Consider the following 13903-nt stretch of genomic DNA (forward strand, 5'->3'; position numbering starts at 1 on the left):
AAAAGTATGTGGCACCCAGCCTTTGCAGGCTGAGCTTTCTTAACTTGGGGATCAGCTGGCAGACCTATTCAGGGAGTGATACAGAGCTTGTGCGGCTTGGAGGGTAGTGGAAGCCATGCTGGATTTGAAGCACAGCACAGGGCTGGCACAGAGAAGAGAGATCAGGAACACTGCCCACTCTCCCTCAGTCCCTCATTCCCCATCCTCCTTCTCTTCACTCATGACTTCCCTCCACTGCTAACTACTTCCTGAAAAGGCCAGATGTGGTTGCTTCAAAAGTGCCTTGCTGGCTTTCACTCAGGGAATTCTGTTTTCTAGCCAAAGACAAGGGCAGGCTTCTGTTTCCTGAGTCTCTTCCCATCCGGGCATCGCTGAGGAATCTGGAGATGTGGGATCCCTCCTGATCTCTCTCTCCAGTGGACCTTGGTTACGTGGTCTCGTATTCCCACGCAGTAGTGGGATTGTGGCTCAGCTGCCAGCAGAAACCCCTGCACCAGGATTGGTCAGAGTGGGAACTGTGATGACATTCCAGTTTCTACTTTGCCATTCAGTGGGAAATGGACACATTCAGGGAGCATGGGAATGCAGTCTTCAAGTCCCTGGAAAGAAAGGGAACGATAGTTCAGTGGTTAGACATCTCTGGAGAAATTAAGGAAGTAACTGTAATTTCCAGTCTAGAACTTATTTAAGATAACTTATTTGTTGTACCCAAAGCCCCTGAGATGCTCTAACAGATTAGGCCACACAGAACAAAGAATCAAAACAAATAGTATTTAAACAAGATAGAAATTTGTTTTCCTTTACTTACAAGCAAAGGAAAGCAGTCCAGGACTGGTACAGTTAACTGCTCAGAGCCCCAGACTCTTTAGTCTTAACACTGTGTTGTCTCTGTGGGTTCCATCTCACAGCCCTGAGTGGTTGCACCATCTCCAGTCATTACACCCACATTCTAAGCAGCAGAAAAAGACAGTGAGGGGAGGGAGCTGTCAGCCATTGTCTTGCAGAGATTTCCTGGAAGCTTTTGTGCATTGGCTAGAATTCGGTGGAGGCTGGCAGTGTCATTTCTTCAGGCAAGAAGAAAAAAGACAGACGATGTAGTGGGCCACTGGCAGCCTCTCTTACAAATGCCAAGAGCAAGAAGAGCACAATGGTGTGTGTGATCGGACAGTTGAAACGCCCTTTTTACTCCCCTACAGAATCCTTATCAATGGTAGGGTCCCACGAAGAGTCACTCACCCTGTTCCAAAGGTTATGATCTGATTCTCGGTACCTGCAAGAATGCTAAGAAGAGGAGAATGCACTCCCATTTGTTACCACTACCAGATTATGTGAAACCATCACCACGAACGAATCTTGCCTCTCAGGATTTCATCCACATAATGTCCACTCATCTCAGGCAGAGCATGAATGTCAAGGCCCTTCTGAAAGGACTTTCTCTGGTTCCCTGAACACAGGAAACAGCCTGTAACTGTGTGAGTCCCACCCAAGAAGTGTCTGGCATGCTCTCTGGTGACAGTGGACATGCACTTCCTCTGTAGCCTGCAGAGCATTAAGTGTGGTGACTGAGGAAAGAGCAGGGAGAAAGGGAGAGGCAGAGGAGGGAGAGGAGCAGGAAGAAGCCAGCCATGAAGGAAGGTAACGGTGGCTGAAGAGGAAAGGGTGGGAACGGGCCAGCTCTGAGCAAGCATCCAATGACTCTGTTTCTTTTCAGGACTCTTCCTAGTCTGTGGACACTGTCCCCTCTACTGTCCTCACATCCTCATTCCCTGATGGTCCCCACCCTGAGTCATTATTGTGACCAAGCTTCTTCTCCTTCACCCCAATCAAAAGCAACATCAGTACCTGTATCTCTGTCTTTAGACGTTCACAAAGGCGGCTGCTGCATTTACACAATGAGTAATACACTGCAGGTTCTCTCTCTCTCTCTCTCTCTCTCTCTCTCTCTCTCTCTCTCTGGTTTTTGAGACAGGGTTTCTCTGTGCAACAGCCCTAGCTGTCCTAGAACTCACTCTGTAGACCAGGCTGGCCTCGAACTCAGAGATCCACCTGCCTCTGCCTCCCAAGTTCTGGGATTAAAGGCGTGTGCCACCACCGCCTGGCCTCTGTAGGTCTTCACAAGATGTTTTATTTCCAACTCCTTCCTGCAAATAAATGTGATAAGCTTATCCACTTCCACGGTTGAGGTTATACCCAGCTTTTCCTAGAAGTCATATTTACGTTGCAAGAGAACCTTCCTTCTTCTCCATCTCTGTTTTCTCCCTCACCCGCTTTCTCCCTCCCTTCCTTCCTTTGACTTTTGTACACAAGATCTTACTGGGAAGCCCTAGCTGGCCTAGAACTCACTTTGTAGACCAGGCTGATTTTGAATTTGCAGTGATCCTCCTGCCTCTGCTTCCAGATTGCTGGCATCACAGGCATGTACTACCAAGCCAGGCTTGCAGGGGAAATGTCCAAGTCTAAAGTTGAAGATACATTAGTTGCTGGTAGCTCCCCAGCAAAAGGAAAATAACTGGGGGAAGCTAGGAGGCAGGAGGTAGTCCTACGGTGGAGGGGCTATAGGGCCCCGGAGAGAAGAATGGAGAGAGATGTAGGGCTCCTTACCCTAAACTGATATTACACAGAACTGGTATATGTCTAGACCAGTGCCACTCCATACTAAGTCATTAACACGTAGTAAATCATCACATGACAGGAAATGCAATGATCAATACTTCACAAAGCTTCAGGGCTAAGCCTGGTCTACACAGTGAGTTCTAGGCCATCCTGGGCTACAGAGTGAACCAAGTCAAAAAAGGAAAAAGAAAAAAAAAAGACAAACAATACAGCATACAGAGGCAGTGGTGGAAACCACCATCTTTTTTTTTAATTTTTATTTTTATTTTGCAATACAATTCAGTTCTACATATCAGCCACGGATTCCCTTGTTCTCCCCCCTATGGCCCCCCTCACTTTACCCCCAGCCCACCCCCCATTCCCACCTCTTCCAGGGCAAAGCCTCCCCCGCGGACTGAGATCAAATTGGTAGACTCAGTCCAGGTAGGTCCAGTCCCCTCCTCCCAGGCCAAGCCAAGCGACTCTGCATAGGCCCCAGGTTTCAAACAGCCAACTCATGCAATGAGCACAGGACCTGGTCCCACTGCCTGGAAGCCTCCCAAACAGATCAAGCCAATCAACTATCTCACCCATTCAGAGGGCCTGATCCAGTTGGGGGCCCCTCAGCCATTGGTTCATAGTTCATGTGTTTCCATTTGTTTGGCTATTTGTCCCTGTGCTTTATCTAACCTTGGTCTCAACAATTCTCGCTCATATAAACCCTCCTCATTCTTACTAATTGGACTCCCAGAGATCCACCCGGGGCCTGGCCATGGATCTCCGCATCCAGATACCACAGTAGTTGGATGGGGTTTCTAGCACGACAATTAGGGTGTTTGGCCATCCCATCACCAGAGTAGGTCAGTTCGGGCTGTATCTCGACCATTGCCAGCAGTCTGTTGTGGGGGTATCTTTGTGGATTTCTGTGGACCTCTCTAGCACTTTGCTTCTTCCTATTCTCATGTGGTCTTCATTTACCATTCTGTACAATAACACAACCTCTGGAGGCATCACGATCCCCGACTTCAAGCTCTACTATAGAACTACAGTAATAAAAACAGCTTGGTACTGGCATAAAAACTGACATGTGGACCAATGGAATCGAATTGAAGACCCTGACATTAATCCGCACACCTATGAACATATAATTTTTGACAAAGAAGCCAAAAGTGCACAATGGAAAAAAGAAAGCATCTTCAACAAATGGTGCTGGCACAACTGGATGTCAATGTGTAGAAGGCTGCAAATAGATCCATATCTATCACTGTGCACAAAACTTAAGTCCAAGTGGATCAAGGACCTCAACATAAATCCAGCTACTCTGAACCTGCTAGAAGAGAAAGTAGGAAGTAGTCTTGAACACATTGGCATAGGAGATCTCTTCCTAAATATAACACCAGTAGCACAGACACTGAGAGAAACAATCAATCAATGGGACCTCTTGAAACTGAGAAGCTTTTGTAGAGCAAAGGATACGGTCAACAAGGCAAAGCGACAGCCTACAGAATGGGAAAAGATCTTCACCAACCCCACATCTGACAGAGGACTGATATCCAGAATATATAAGGAACTCAAGAAATTAGACATCAAAATGCCCAACAGTCCAATTAAGAAATGGGAAACCACCATCTTTCAAGCAGGAACGGGAGGGAGTGGTCATTAGACCCCGAGGCTTTATGGTTACGGGGGGTGGGGGGTGGGAGAGAAGAAATGCCCAAGTCTCATGCCCCACCCCCAGTCTTTCGTCTGTGTCTTCTGTTGTCCATGCTCACTGTAGCCCAGAAGCTTAAACTTCAGGGAAACTAGGGTAACTCAGTCCAAAGCCGTTTGAGGGCAAGGTGAGGAAGAATGGAAAGTGGTCCTCAGGGGACAGATACCAAATTTAACACGTCGTTTTCAGAAGTTTATCTTTCAGCTGCAGAGGCAGAAACACCTACAGATCTCCAGTCAAAGGCAATAAGAGAAGATGATGCACACAGATAAAGTGAGGTCACTGATAGAGGTTCATCTTAGGAAGCCGAGGGGAGTGGAATGGGGAAGGACCCCTCTGGAGAATTTAGAGTTAGGGCTGTAGAGTGATGCAGAGCAGGTACTGGGGTCCTCAACAGCATCATCTAACTCATTTCATTAAAAAGGTCTTTTTTTTTTTTTTTTTTTTTTCTGAAGAGCTGCTGGCAAGCCCTGAGTGTGGTGCGTAGGTTTGAAATCCTCAGATTAGATGTGTCTGTCATCCAGGTCATCCTTCCGTCTCTCCCTTCCTTCCTGGCAGCAAGCATGAGTTGAATCCTTTGCGTGCAGCGGGCAGTGCACCTGGGATCATCGGCTCTTGGATGGTCTGGCTCTTCCCAGTGCCTTGTTCTCCTCGCTCCACGGAATAGCCTTTCCATGCTCTTTCTGAGCACAGGAACTTTCCTGGTTGCTTGTCAGGCAGCTATTGCTGCTGAGGGAGGAAAGGAAGACAATGCAGTCTTCCAAAAGAGCGAGGCCCAGGGCCACGAGAGCCCAGGGAAAGACTGGGTTTAAACAGAAAGGTTGTAGGCGACAGGGAAGAGGGATCTCTGAGACACTGAGTCAGTGCCCCGTCTCGTGTCCCTCTCTTTTTTTTCACAAAAAAGGCTGGGACTGTAACTCAGTGGTAGACAACTTGCCCAGAAAACATGAGGTCCTAGGTTCAAATCCCAATCCTTCCCTATCCCTTCCCCCCAAAGTCACACAGTAGTAGGACTATGAAGCAACACAGGGAGACTATGGGACACTTGGCAGGAATTTCTGACTGCTTATTTTGCTCAAGTGCCTCCCTCACCCTGTCTCAGGGGCCTGACTGTCTTGCCTTCTGCCAATGGTCTGGGCCCTATTTCACCATTTCTCGGGGTGGGTGGGAGAGCTACTTTTAGTCTACTTCACCTCTGACCCTTGGAATCACTACTTCTTATCAGTGGTACCTGTGTCTGGTCTCTCTGTGACATTTCTCAATCTCTCTGTTCTTACTGCTGTGTGCTAGACAGTGCGTTCACAGCTTCTCTTTCCTCCCTCGTAGGTCTCCTAATAGCCACAGAATCTCCACTGAGCCCCGCCCCCACCCAGGCCCGCTTTTTACAGCATAGGGTAGATGTTGAAGTTGGTTTCTGCTCTTGCCTTTGGCTGGATGTCTGATCAGCCATGGAAAACATCTGGATCTTAGTTTCCTATTTGTAAAATGAGAATGATACATAGTTTCTTTTCTTTTTTTTTTTTTTTCAGGATTTGTGGAGATTGAGAATCTGTGTAAAATGCTGGCCCCCGTGTCTGACTCTGGAACAGTGTGATTTTTGTATTAATATCTTGGGTACTAGTGTTAGTATTAACCAGTATTGGTATTGGGTATTAATATCAGTATAACAAGGCTCGGTGTAGACGTCTTTGGAGTTCGGGTGCGGATTTTGTTTCCATGTCACTCTCTGTGCCTGGTCATATGGCTCTTCTAGCATGGCACTGACTAACAGGTTTCACCATATGTACAAATAAAATCCCTTGTTCCCATGAGGAGAACTGAGGACAGGTTCCAAGCTTGTTATAGGCAACTATGGGCCCCTTCTGGACCTTCCTCATAGTCAGAGAACCCACGGATGCTGGAATTAGAGGTCCTTTGAGATATTTTAACTCACATGGAGAATCACTAGATTGAGAAAAAAAAAAAAAAGAATCTTACATGCCAGGTTCACATCAGGACTAGCGGCAGCACAATCAGAAGGTATTTCTCTTAACTCCTACTTCAGTGGTCTTGCCACCTAACTGGAGTCTGTCATGCTGGATATTCTCTATCTTCTCTCCTTCCCCCTTCTCCCTTTCACTTTTATCTATCTATCTGTCTGTCTGTATCTATCTATCTATCTATCTATCTATCTATCTATCTATCAATCTATCATCTATCTATCTATCTATCTATCTATCATCTATCTCACTTTCATCTATCTACCTATTATCGATCTCTCTAGCATCTGTCTCTATCTATCTATCTATCTATCTATCTATCTATCTATCTATCTGTCATCTTTCTATTTATTTATCTAACTAGCTGTCATCCATCTGTCTATATAGCTGTCCTCATCACTATGTCAGTCACCTTTTTCATTGCTATGACCAAATAACATGACAAGAACAGTTTAAGGGTAGACTGGGTAGACCTGGCTCACATTTGGAGGGTGCGATCCACCATGACAGGAAAGGCAGGATGGAGCAGGTCAGGGCATGGCAGTGAGAACATGTGACAGATGTTGTTGATAGCATGTAGACCAGGAGTAAAGAGAATGCCAATCCTTTACTTGCTTTCTTCTCCCCTCCCCCGCCCCTTTTTTTTTTTTTTTTTTTTTTGGTTTTTCGAGACAGGGTTTCTCTGTGTAGCTTTGCGCCTTTCCTGGAACTCACTTGGTAGCCCAGGCTGGCCTCGAACTCACAGAGATCCACCTGCCTCTGCCTCCCGAGTGCTGGGATTAAAGGCGTGAGCCACCACTGCCCGGCTCTTCTTCCCCCTTTTTACCACCCAGTTCCCGGTATGTGGGATGGTCCTCCTTCATCCAGGGCAGGCCTGCTCCCCTCAGTTCGTCCTGTGTGGAGACACTGTCACAGGTACACCCAAAGGTGTGCTTCACTAACGCCTTAGGCATTTCTTTTGTTTTTAATGTCTGTGTGCAGGTGTGTGTGTGTGTGTGTGTGTGTCTCCGTCTGTGTGCCTGTGGAGGCCAGAGAACAATGTCATGTCTCATCCTCAGACATGCTATCATCTCTCACTGTTATTGAGCTCAACCAAGCAACTAGCTGTGCATCAAGCCCCAGGAACATTTTGATTTTTTTGTTTATTCGAGACAGGGTTTCTCTGTAAAGCCCTGGCTGTCCTCGAATTCCCAGAGATCCATCTGCCTCTGCCTCCTGAGTCTTAGGATTAAAGGAGTGTGCTACCACCTCCTGGCTGACTTTTCTCCTTGTTTAACCTCCCGGTGCTGGTAATACAGTGATTCACCACCACGTCCTGGCGTTTTCACCTGGGTTCTGAGGCTTGGTCCTCATGTTTTCAAGGCAAGCACTTTATGGATTGAACTGTCTCTCCATTCCCGAGACATTTTTTTAGCACAGTGGACTTGGCGGTGCAGATTACTGTCACACACACACACCCCCCACACACATCCACACACACACACACACACACACACACACACACACACACATCCACACATCCACCTGTCTCATCTAACTCATCTTTCTGAAGCTTTCCTAAGTTTAGGCTTTTCCAGATCCCTGAGTTATGAAGAGTGGGGTAGCTTCACACACTCTTTCCTGTGCCTTTTGTAAGTGCAGCAACTGCCTACTTGACTGGCTTATCAGGACCCTGCATCAGTCTCTTTCTCAAGGTTTCAAACTTGTTCTTGTCACAGACCAGTTCTCCTGGTTAGTTTGTGAAGCTCGTCTGTTTCACAGAGGGGCTGCCAGCTGACACTCTCCAGAGGCTCCCCGTGAGTGGTGAAGGTCTGGGACAGTTTACCAAGAACTTTGTCTCCCCCCCCCCCCCCAGGAGCCCTGAGACCAGCCTGATCCTATAATACCAGCGAGCACTTTGGAGAGAGAGAGAAGGACCCTAAGCAAACAGACCCACGCCCTGCTTCTATCAACACAAATATTTCTGCCCTCGGCACACAAGGATCAAGTTCCCCAAATTCCATTTAATTTCCTTGGCTCCTGTATTGAGTTACAGCCGGGCCACAAGGGATCTTGGCACCAGAGGCTTGCAAGGAAAAGGCTGTTTGGTTGAATTTTGTTGCTCAGTTCTGCAGACATTGTAGGGTCAGATAAGGTTGTGGGTGGCCCATTAATTCTTTCTACATGGTGTTCTGAAGTGAACCTTAACTCTGCCACACTCTGAGATTCCCTGCTCTAACGATTCCCAAAACAATGAACAGCCATCCCAGAGTCCATGCCAAGCTTTCTCAGGAGCTCTCTTCTCGTGCCTTTCTCCCAGCTATATGCTTCTGTAAGAAAAATTGTTTCAGCTTCTTTGAAGACTGTAGCCCCAAGGCAGCTGCTTGGAGGCATATGTGTACCCTGTCTGGTTGATCACATGAAAAGGTGAGAAGCAGAGTTCCGAATCTCATTCTTTCACTGCAGGGGTTTCAGTGAAAGCTGTGGATATAGTTTCTTTCCAACTTTAGTGTCCTAGTTAGCTTTAACTGTTAACTTTACACAGCCTTGAGTCACCTGAGAGGAAAGGCCCTATAGAATAATTGCCTAGATCTAGATTGGTCTGTAGTGTGTCTGTGGGGCATTGTCTTGATAATTGATGTAGGAGGGCCCAGCCCACTGTGGGTGGCACCATTCCCTGACCAGTGATCTTGGGCTGTATAAGAAAGCAAGCTCAGCATGAACCCAAAAGCAAGCCAGGAAGTAGTCTTCTGTGGTTTCTGTTTCAAGTTCTTGCTTGAGTTCCTACCCTTACTACCCCTAAGGATGGACTGAGACCTGGAAGTGTGAGCCAAACAAACCTTTCTTCCCTCCCCTAAGTTGCTTTTGGTCATACTAGCAGTGTTTTATCCCAACAACAGAAAGAAAAATAGAACACTCTGATAGCTATATGCTTTGTATTGCTCTATGTGTGCATGTGTATGCATGAACACTCAAAAACCAAAGCAAAACATCAAAAATCCCCACAAAACCAACAAGCATGATGGTACATACACATAATACCAGCACTAAGTAGATAGAAGTTGGAGGGTCAGAAGTTCGAGGCTAGCCTAGGTTACATGAGGCACCGTTTCAAGCAACAAAATTAAAACAATAGTAAGAACCCAGAAAACTTTAAGAAATCAATCTACCAACCAACCAGTCAAAGTAGATCCAACAAATGAGTTCAACAAGGTTTTGAGATATAAAATCGATACCAAAAAAATCCATTGTATAGGTTTTTTTTTCCTTTAAAATTTTTATTTGACAATAAGCAAACAGAATTAACATAAGCAGCTTCAGATTAGCTCTTCTTGCACCAGTGAGGAGCAATTGACTTAGCAGGAATTGAGTTAAGGACTCCTGTTAACTGTCCAGGACTGAATCCAGGACTGCAGCAGGGCGCCCTGGCCAACCAGGTCTCAGCAAAGCCGTCTTCCTCATTGCTTTTCCCAGCTCTTTTTAATGGAGCCACAAGACACAGATACTTGTTTAGCTGTACTCTCTGGGATTATCCAGGTTGGGCAGTCTCCGGTTGTGCTGGCGGGAGACAGGACTTAGAACGAGTCTCATTAGATGGGGCCATTATGTGCCACAGCTCCTGATCAGAACGGAGGCGGAGGCATCGCACCTGTCTCTTCATAAGGACGGATACTTAGCCATCTTCCTGTGGACCTGGTCTTTTTACTTGGGTTTTTTTTTTTTTTCCTTCTCTGCTTTTGGAGTTACTATCTTTTTATTAACAATATAACAACCCCATCATAGTGCCAAATATTCACCAGATGGAGCTTAAATTTGATCAAAACAAACTGGGGCATACAATTATTTAGAGTCTTTAGGGCAAACAACAAGAAAGAGTCCCTCTAAACTACCGCCCTACAACAGCTCGAGTCTCCCCTTTGCAGGGTGGGAGTGAGAAGAGGAGAGACGTGCCACTCATTGTTCAGGTGACACCGCAGCGGGGTGGCCAGGACCGTCAAGTGACTGACTCCCTATTTCCCAGACAGCTGCTTGTGCAGCTTGGGCACATAGTCATCCCACTCCGCCTGGTAACACGTGCCGGCTACCGGGCCTCCCAGGTGATACTTCTTGCGGAAGGCCGCCACCTTGAATTTGCCGCGGTGGTCTCCTGACCGGTTGCTGAGAACAGGCTCGTCACACTTGAGGGGCTTGTCCTGCTCGTACACCAGCCAGACGTAGCGATGGAGGCCGGTGCCACTGGGAGGTCCGGAACCCACATAATCCGAGAGGACCTTCCCACTGCCGATGTCGTTGCCCTTCATGTTGACCACCAGAAAATGGTGCCACTCCCTGTACTTGGGGTCCTTCCTGCTGGGAGCATCGGGGTCTGTGAGGACCAGGGTGTAGAGTTTCCCTGGGTCAAGGCCATCCCATGAAATGCTGCTGGGTCTATTCTTAACCTGGGTGGGCGTCAGCACTTGGCCGAGTTCATCCACCTCCACCCCACCATAGGTGACCCGCAGTGGGTGTTGGGGCCGCTCATCCACCTCCTGTAGGCTCAGGGGCCCGGCCCACTTGCTGATGTCTACCGGCATGGCTAGAGGCTGTGGTGGCGGTTGGGTACGAACAACTGGAACCCACGTGCTGTGCTGAGAACTGCCTGGTGACCACGTGAGCCCTGCAGCCGCGGGGAGCACACCCCTTTGTATTCTTATATACCTCAATGAATGATTCAAAGAAGGGTATTAAGAAATCAATTCAATTTTTTTTTTTTTTTTGGTTTTTCGAGACAGGGTTTCTCTGTGTAGCTTTGCGCCTTTCCTGGGACTCACTTGGTAGCCCAGGCTGGCCTCGAACTCACAGAGATCCGCCGGCTCTGCCTCCCGAGTGCTGGGATTAAAGGCGTGCGCCACCACCGCCCGGCATCAATTCAATTTTTTTTTTTTTTTTTTTTTGGTTTTTCGAGACAGGGTTTCTCTGTGTAGCTTTGCGCCTTTCCTGGTACTCGCTTTGGAGACCAGGCTGGCCTCGAACTCACAGAGATCCACCTGGCTCTGCCTCCCGAGTGCTGGGATTAAAGGCGTGCGCCACCACCGCCCGGCCAATTCAATTTTTTTAAAGTGATAAAACACTCAAGAACAAATTTGACAAAAATTGTGAAAACCATAGTGTGAAAAGTACAAGAGATTGTTGAAAGGTACTGAACAGGCTTTAAATCAATGAAAATCACTCCATGTTTGTGGGTAAGACTTAGGAGTTAACAAGAAATAAGCATCCTTTAAGATGGTGTGTGGATTCAATGAAAGTCCTATCTAAACGGTTGTAGGCTTCTTTGTAGAAACTGTTGAGTTTAAAATTCGTATGGATGGATTTGCACGGAGCCAGAACAGTTAAAGCTATCTTGAAAAGAACAAAGCTGGAAGATTCACGTGTTTTCTGATGTAAGGTCAGCACAAAACAGTAATAATTGAGGCAGTGGCATACCAGTACAATGGGAGATGCAGGGATCTGCGCATTGCTTTTGAATCCAGATGTACACCCACGTGAAGCAGTTTTCAACAAAGACGCAAAGCACTCCACAGGGAAGAAATCAATCTTCAGTAAGTGATTCTGAAATCACTGGACGTCAACATGCAAAAGAATAACATTGGGTCCCAACCTAAATACTAGATATGTTAATGTGAAGCAGAACAAGAACTTAAGTATAAGAATTTATAAACTATTAGAAGAACACATACAGCTACATTTTTATGACTTTGGATTTGATAATGGATTCTTAGCTATAACACCAAGATCAGGGTGGCAATGGCTCAGTGGATAAAGGCACCCATTGAGAAGCCTCAGGACCTAAGTTTGGTCTTAGGACCCAGGTGGTGGAATTTGTTATCTGGCCTCCACAGGTATGCCATGGCACACACACACACACACACACACACACACACACACACACACACACCAAAGTAATGTAACAAATCAAAACCAAACAAATAAAATACACTAAGACATGAACCACAAAAGAAAAAGACAAATTGAACTTCATTAAAATGAAAATATATATTCTGTGTTTCCAAAAGTATTATTAACAATGAGAAAAGGCTGAGATGGGCCAGCAAGATGGCTCATTAGGGAAAGGTGACTGCCACCAACATGACTATCTGAGTTTGATTCCCGGGCCCCACATGGTTGAAGGAGAGAACTAACTTGCATAGGTCATCCTCTGACCCCTGCACACATGTAGTAGCACATCCCCCTTAACATCTATACTAAATAAAAAAAATTTTAATGTTATTAAAAAACAATAAAAGGCAATATATAAAATGGATTTTTAAACATTTTGCTGATCACATATTTGATAAAAGTCATATCTTGAGTCTATAAAGAATATTACCAAGTCAGGCGGTGGTGGCACACGCCTTTAATTCCAGCACTTGAGAGGCAGAGGCAGAGGCAGGTAGATCTCTGTGAGTTCAAGGCCAGCTTGGTCTACAGAGTGAGTTCTAGGACAGCCAGGGCTTCACAGAGAAACCTTGTCTTGAAACTCTCCCCCACCCAAGAAAAAGAATATTTACAATTTAATAATAAATTCCAACTAATTTAAACAAAGGGTTAAGGCCTGGAGCAGACATTTCTCTTAAGAAGATATATAAATGACCAAGAGTACAGGAAAAGATGGTAGACATTGTAAGTTATCAGGAAAATGCAAACCAGTATCTTAATGTCAGTCATACCCACCTAGATCTGCTAGAACAAAAATAGTCAAATACAGTAAGTGCCAGAGGGTACATGGAAAAATAGAAGTCCAAAAAGACTCCTGGTGGAGAGGAGAAATGGTACTGTTTGCTTCTCAAGTGACTGCCCATAAAAGCTACTTTACTGCCCAGCATCGGCTTCTGTATATACACCCTAGAGAAAGTGAAAATATATATCCACATAAAAAGTTGTATATCAGTGTTTATAGTAACAGTATTCACAATAGCCCAAAGTTGGAAGCAAACCAATGTCCATGAATGGATGAATGGATAAGCAAAATATACTTATATACAATGAGAACAGAATTCTACTTAGCCATAAAAGGAAATGAAGTTCTGATACATTCTATAACATGGATGGACTTTGGAAACATGATGGTAAATAAGGATCAGTTAGAAAATGCTACACTCTGGGCCAATGAGATGACTCAGTGGGTAAAGGTACTTTCCAAACGAGACTGGTGACCTGAGTTCCATCCCCAGAACCCACACAGCGTGGAAGAAGGGAACAGATTGACAAAGTTGTCCTCTGACCCTAATCACACTGTGGCACATGAGCCCCCGCCCCTGAATCATGCACACACACACATACAACAATAAATACACGTAAGATAAAAAATCCAGTCTATATGAATCCATTTCTATAAAATATCTTTAAAAGGCAAATCTTAAGAAGATGGATCTAGAAGTTCTTCAGTGGTGGCTTTGTGTGGCTGCTGAGGAAATGAGCGGACAGCTGAAGGGCACACACAGGGTTCCTTTTGCCATGAAGAAAATTGTGGCTCGAGTTTTCCTGCCTGGCCCACAGTCAGGACAAATCTCTATCACCTGCCAGTCCCACAGCCTCTCAGACCCGACCAAGTAAACACAGAGACTTATATTGGTTACAAACTGTATGGCCGTGACAGGCTTTT

General features: G+C 46.0%; 1 protein-coding gene across 1 annotated transcript; it reads right to left on the reverse strand.

Annotated features, from left to right (window-relative positions):
• Positions 1–10256: 10256 nt before the first annotated feature.
• Positions 10257–10835, reverse strand: LOC128099454 (phosphatidylethanolamine-binding protein 1). Its single transcript, XM_052721391.1, has one exon. It carries the CDS (start codon positions 10833–10835, stop codon positions 10272–10274), a length of 564 nt encoding a protein of 187 aa, XP_052577351.1. The 3' UTR covers positions 10257–10271.
• Positions 10836–13903: the final 3068 nt, after the last annotated feature.

This window comes from Peromyscus californicus, unplaced genomic scaffold (assembly GCF_007827085.1).
Source record: "Peromyscus californicus insignis strain IS unplaced genomic scaffold, ASM782708v3 Scaffold_6__1_contigs__length_162567912, whole genome shotgun sequence".
NCBI lineage: Eukaryota > Metazoa > Chordata > Mammalia > Rodentia > Cricetidae > Peromyscus > Peromyscus californicus.

Excerpts from the sequence above, each read along its gene's own strand:
- LOC128099454 (XM_052721391.1), bottom strand. The coding sequence starts at position 10,835 with ATGCCGGTAGACATCAGCAAGTGGGCCGGGCCCCTGAGCCTACAGGAG.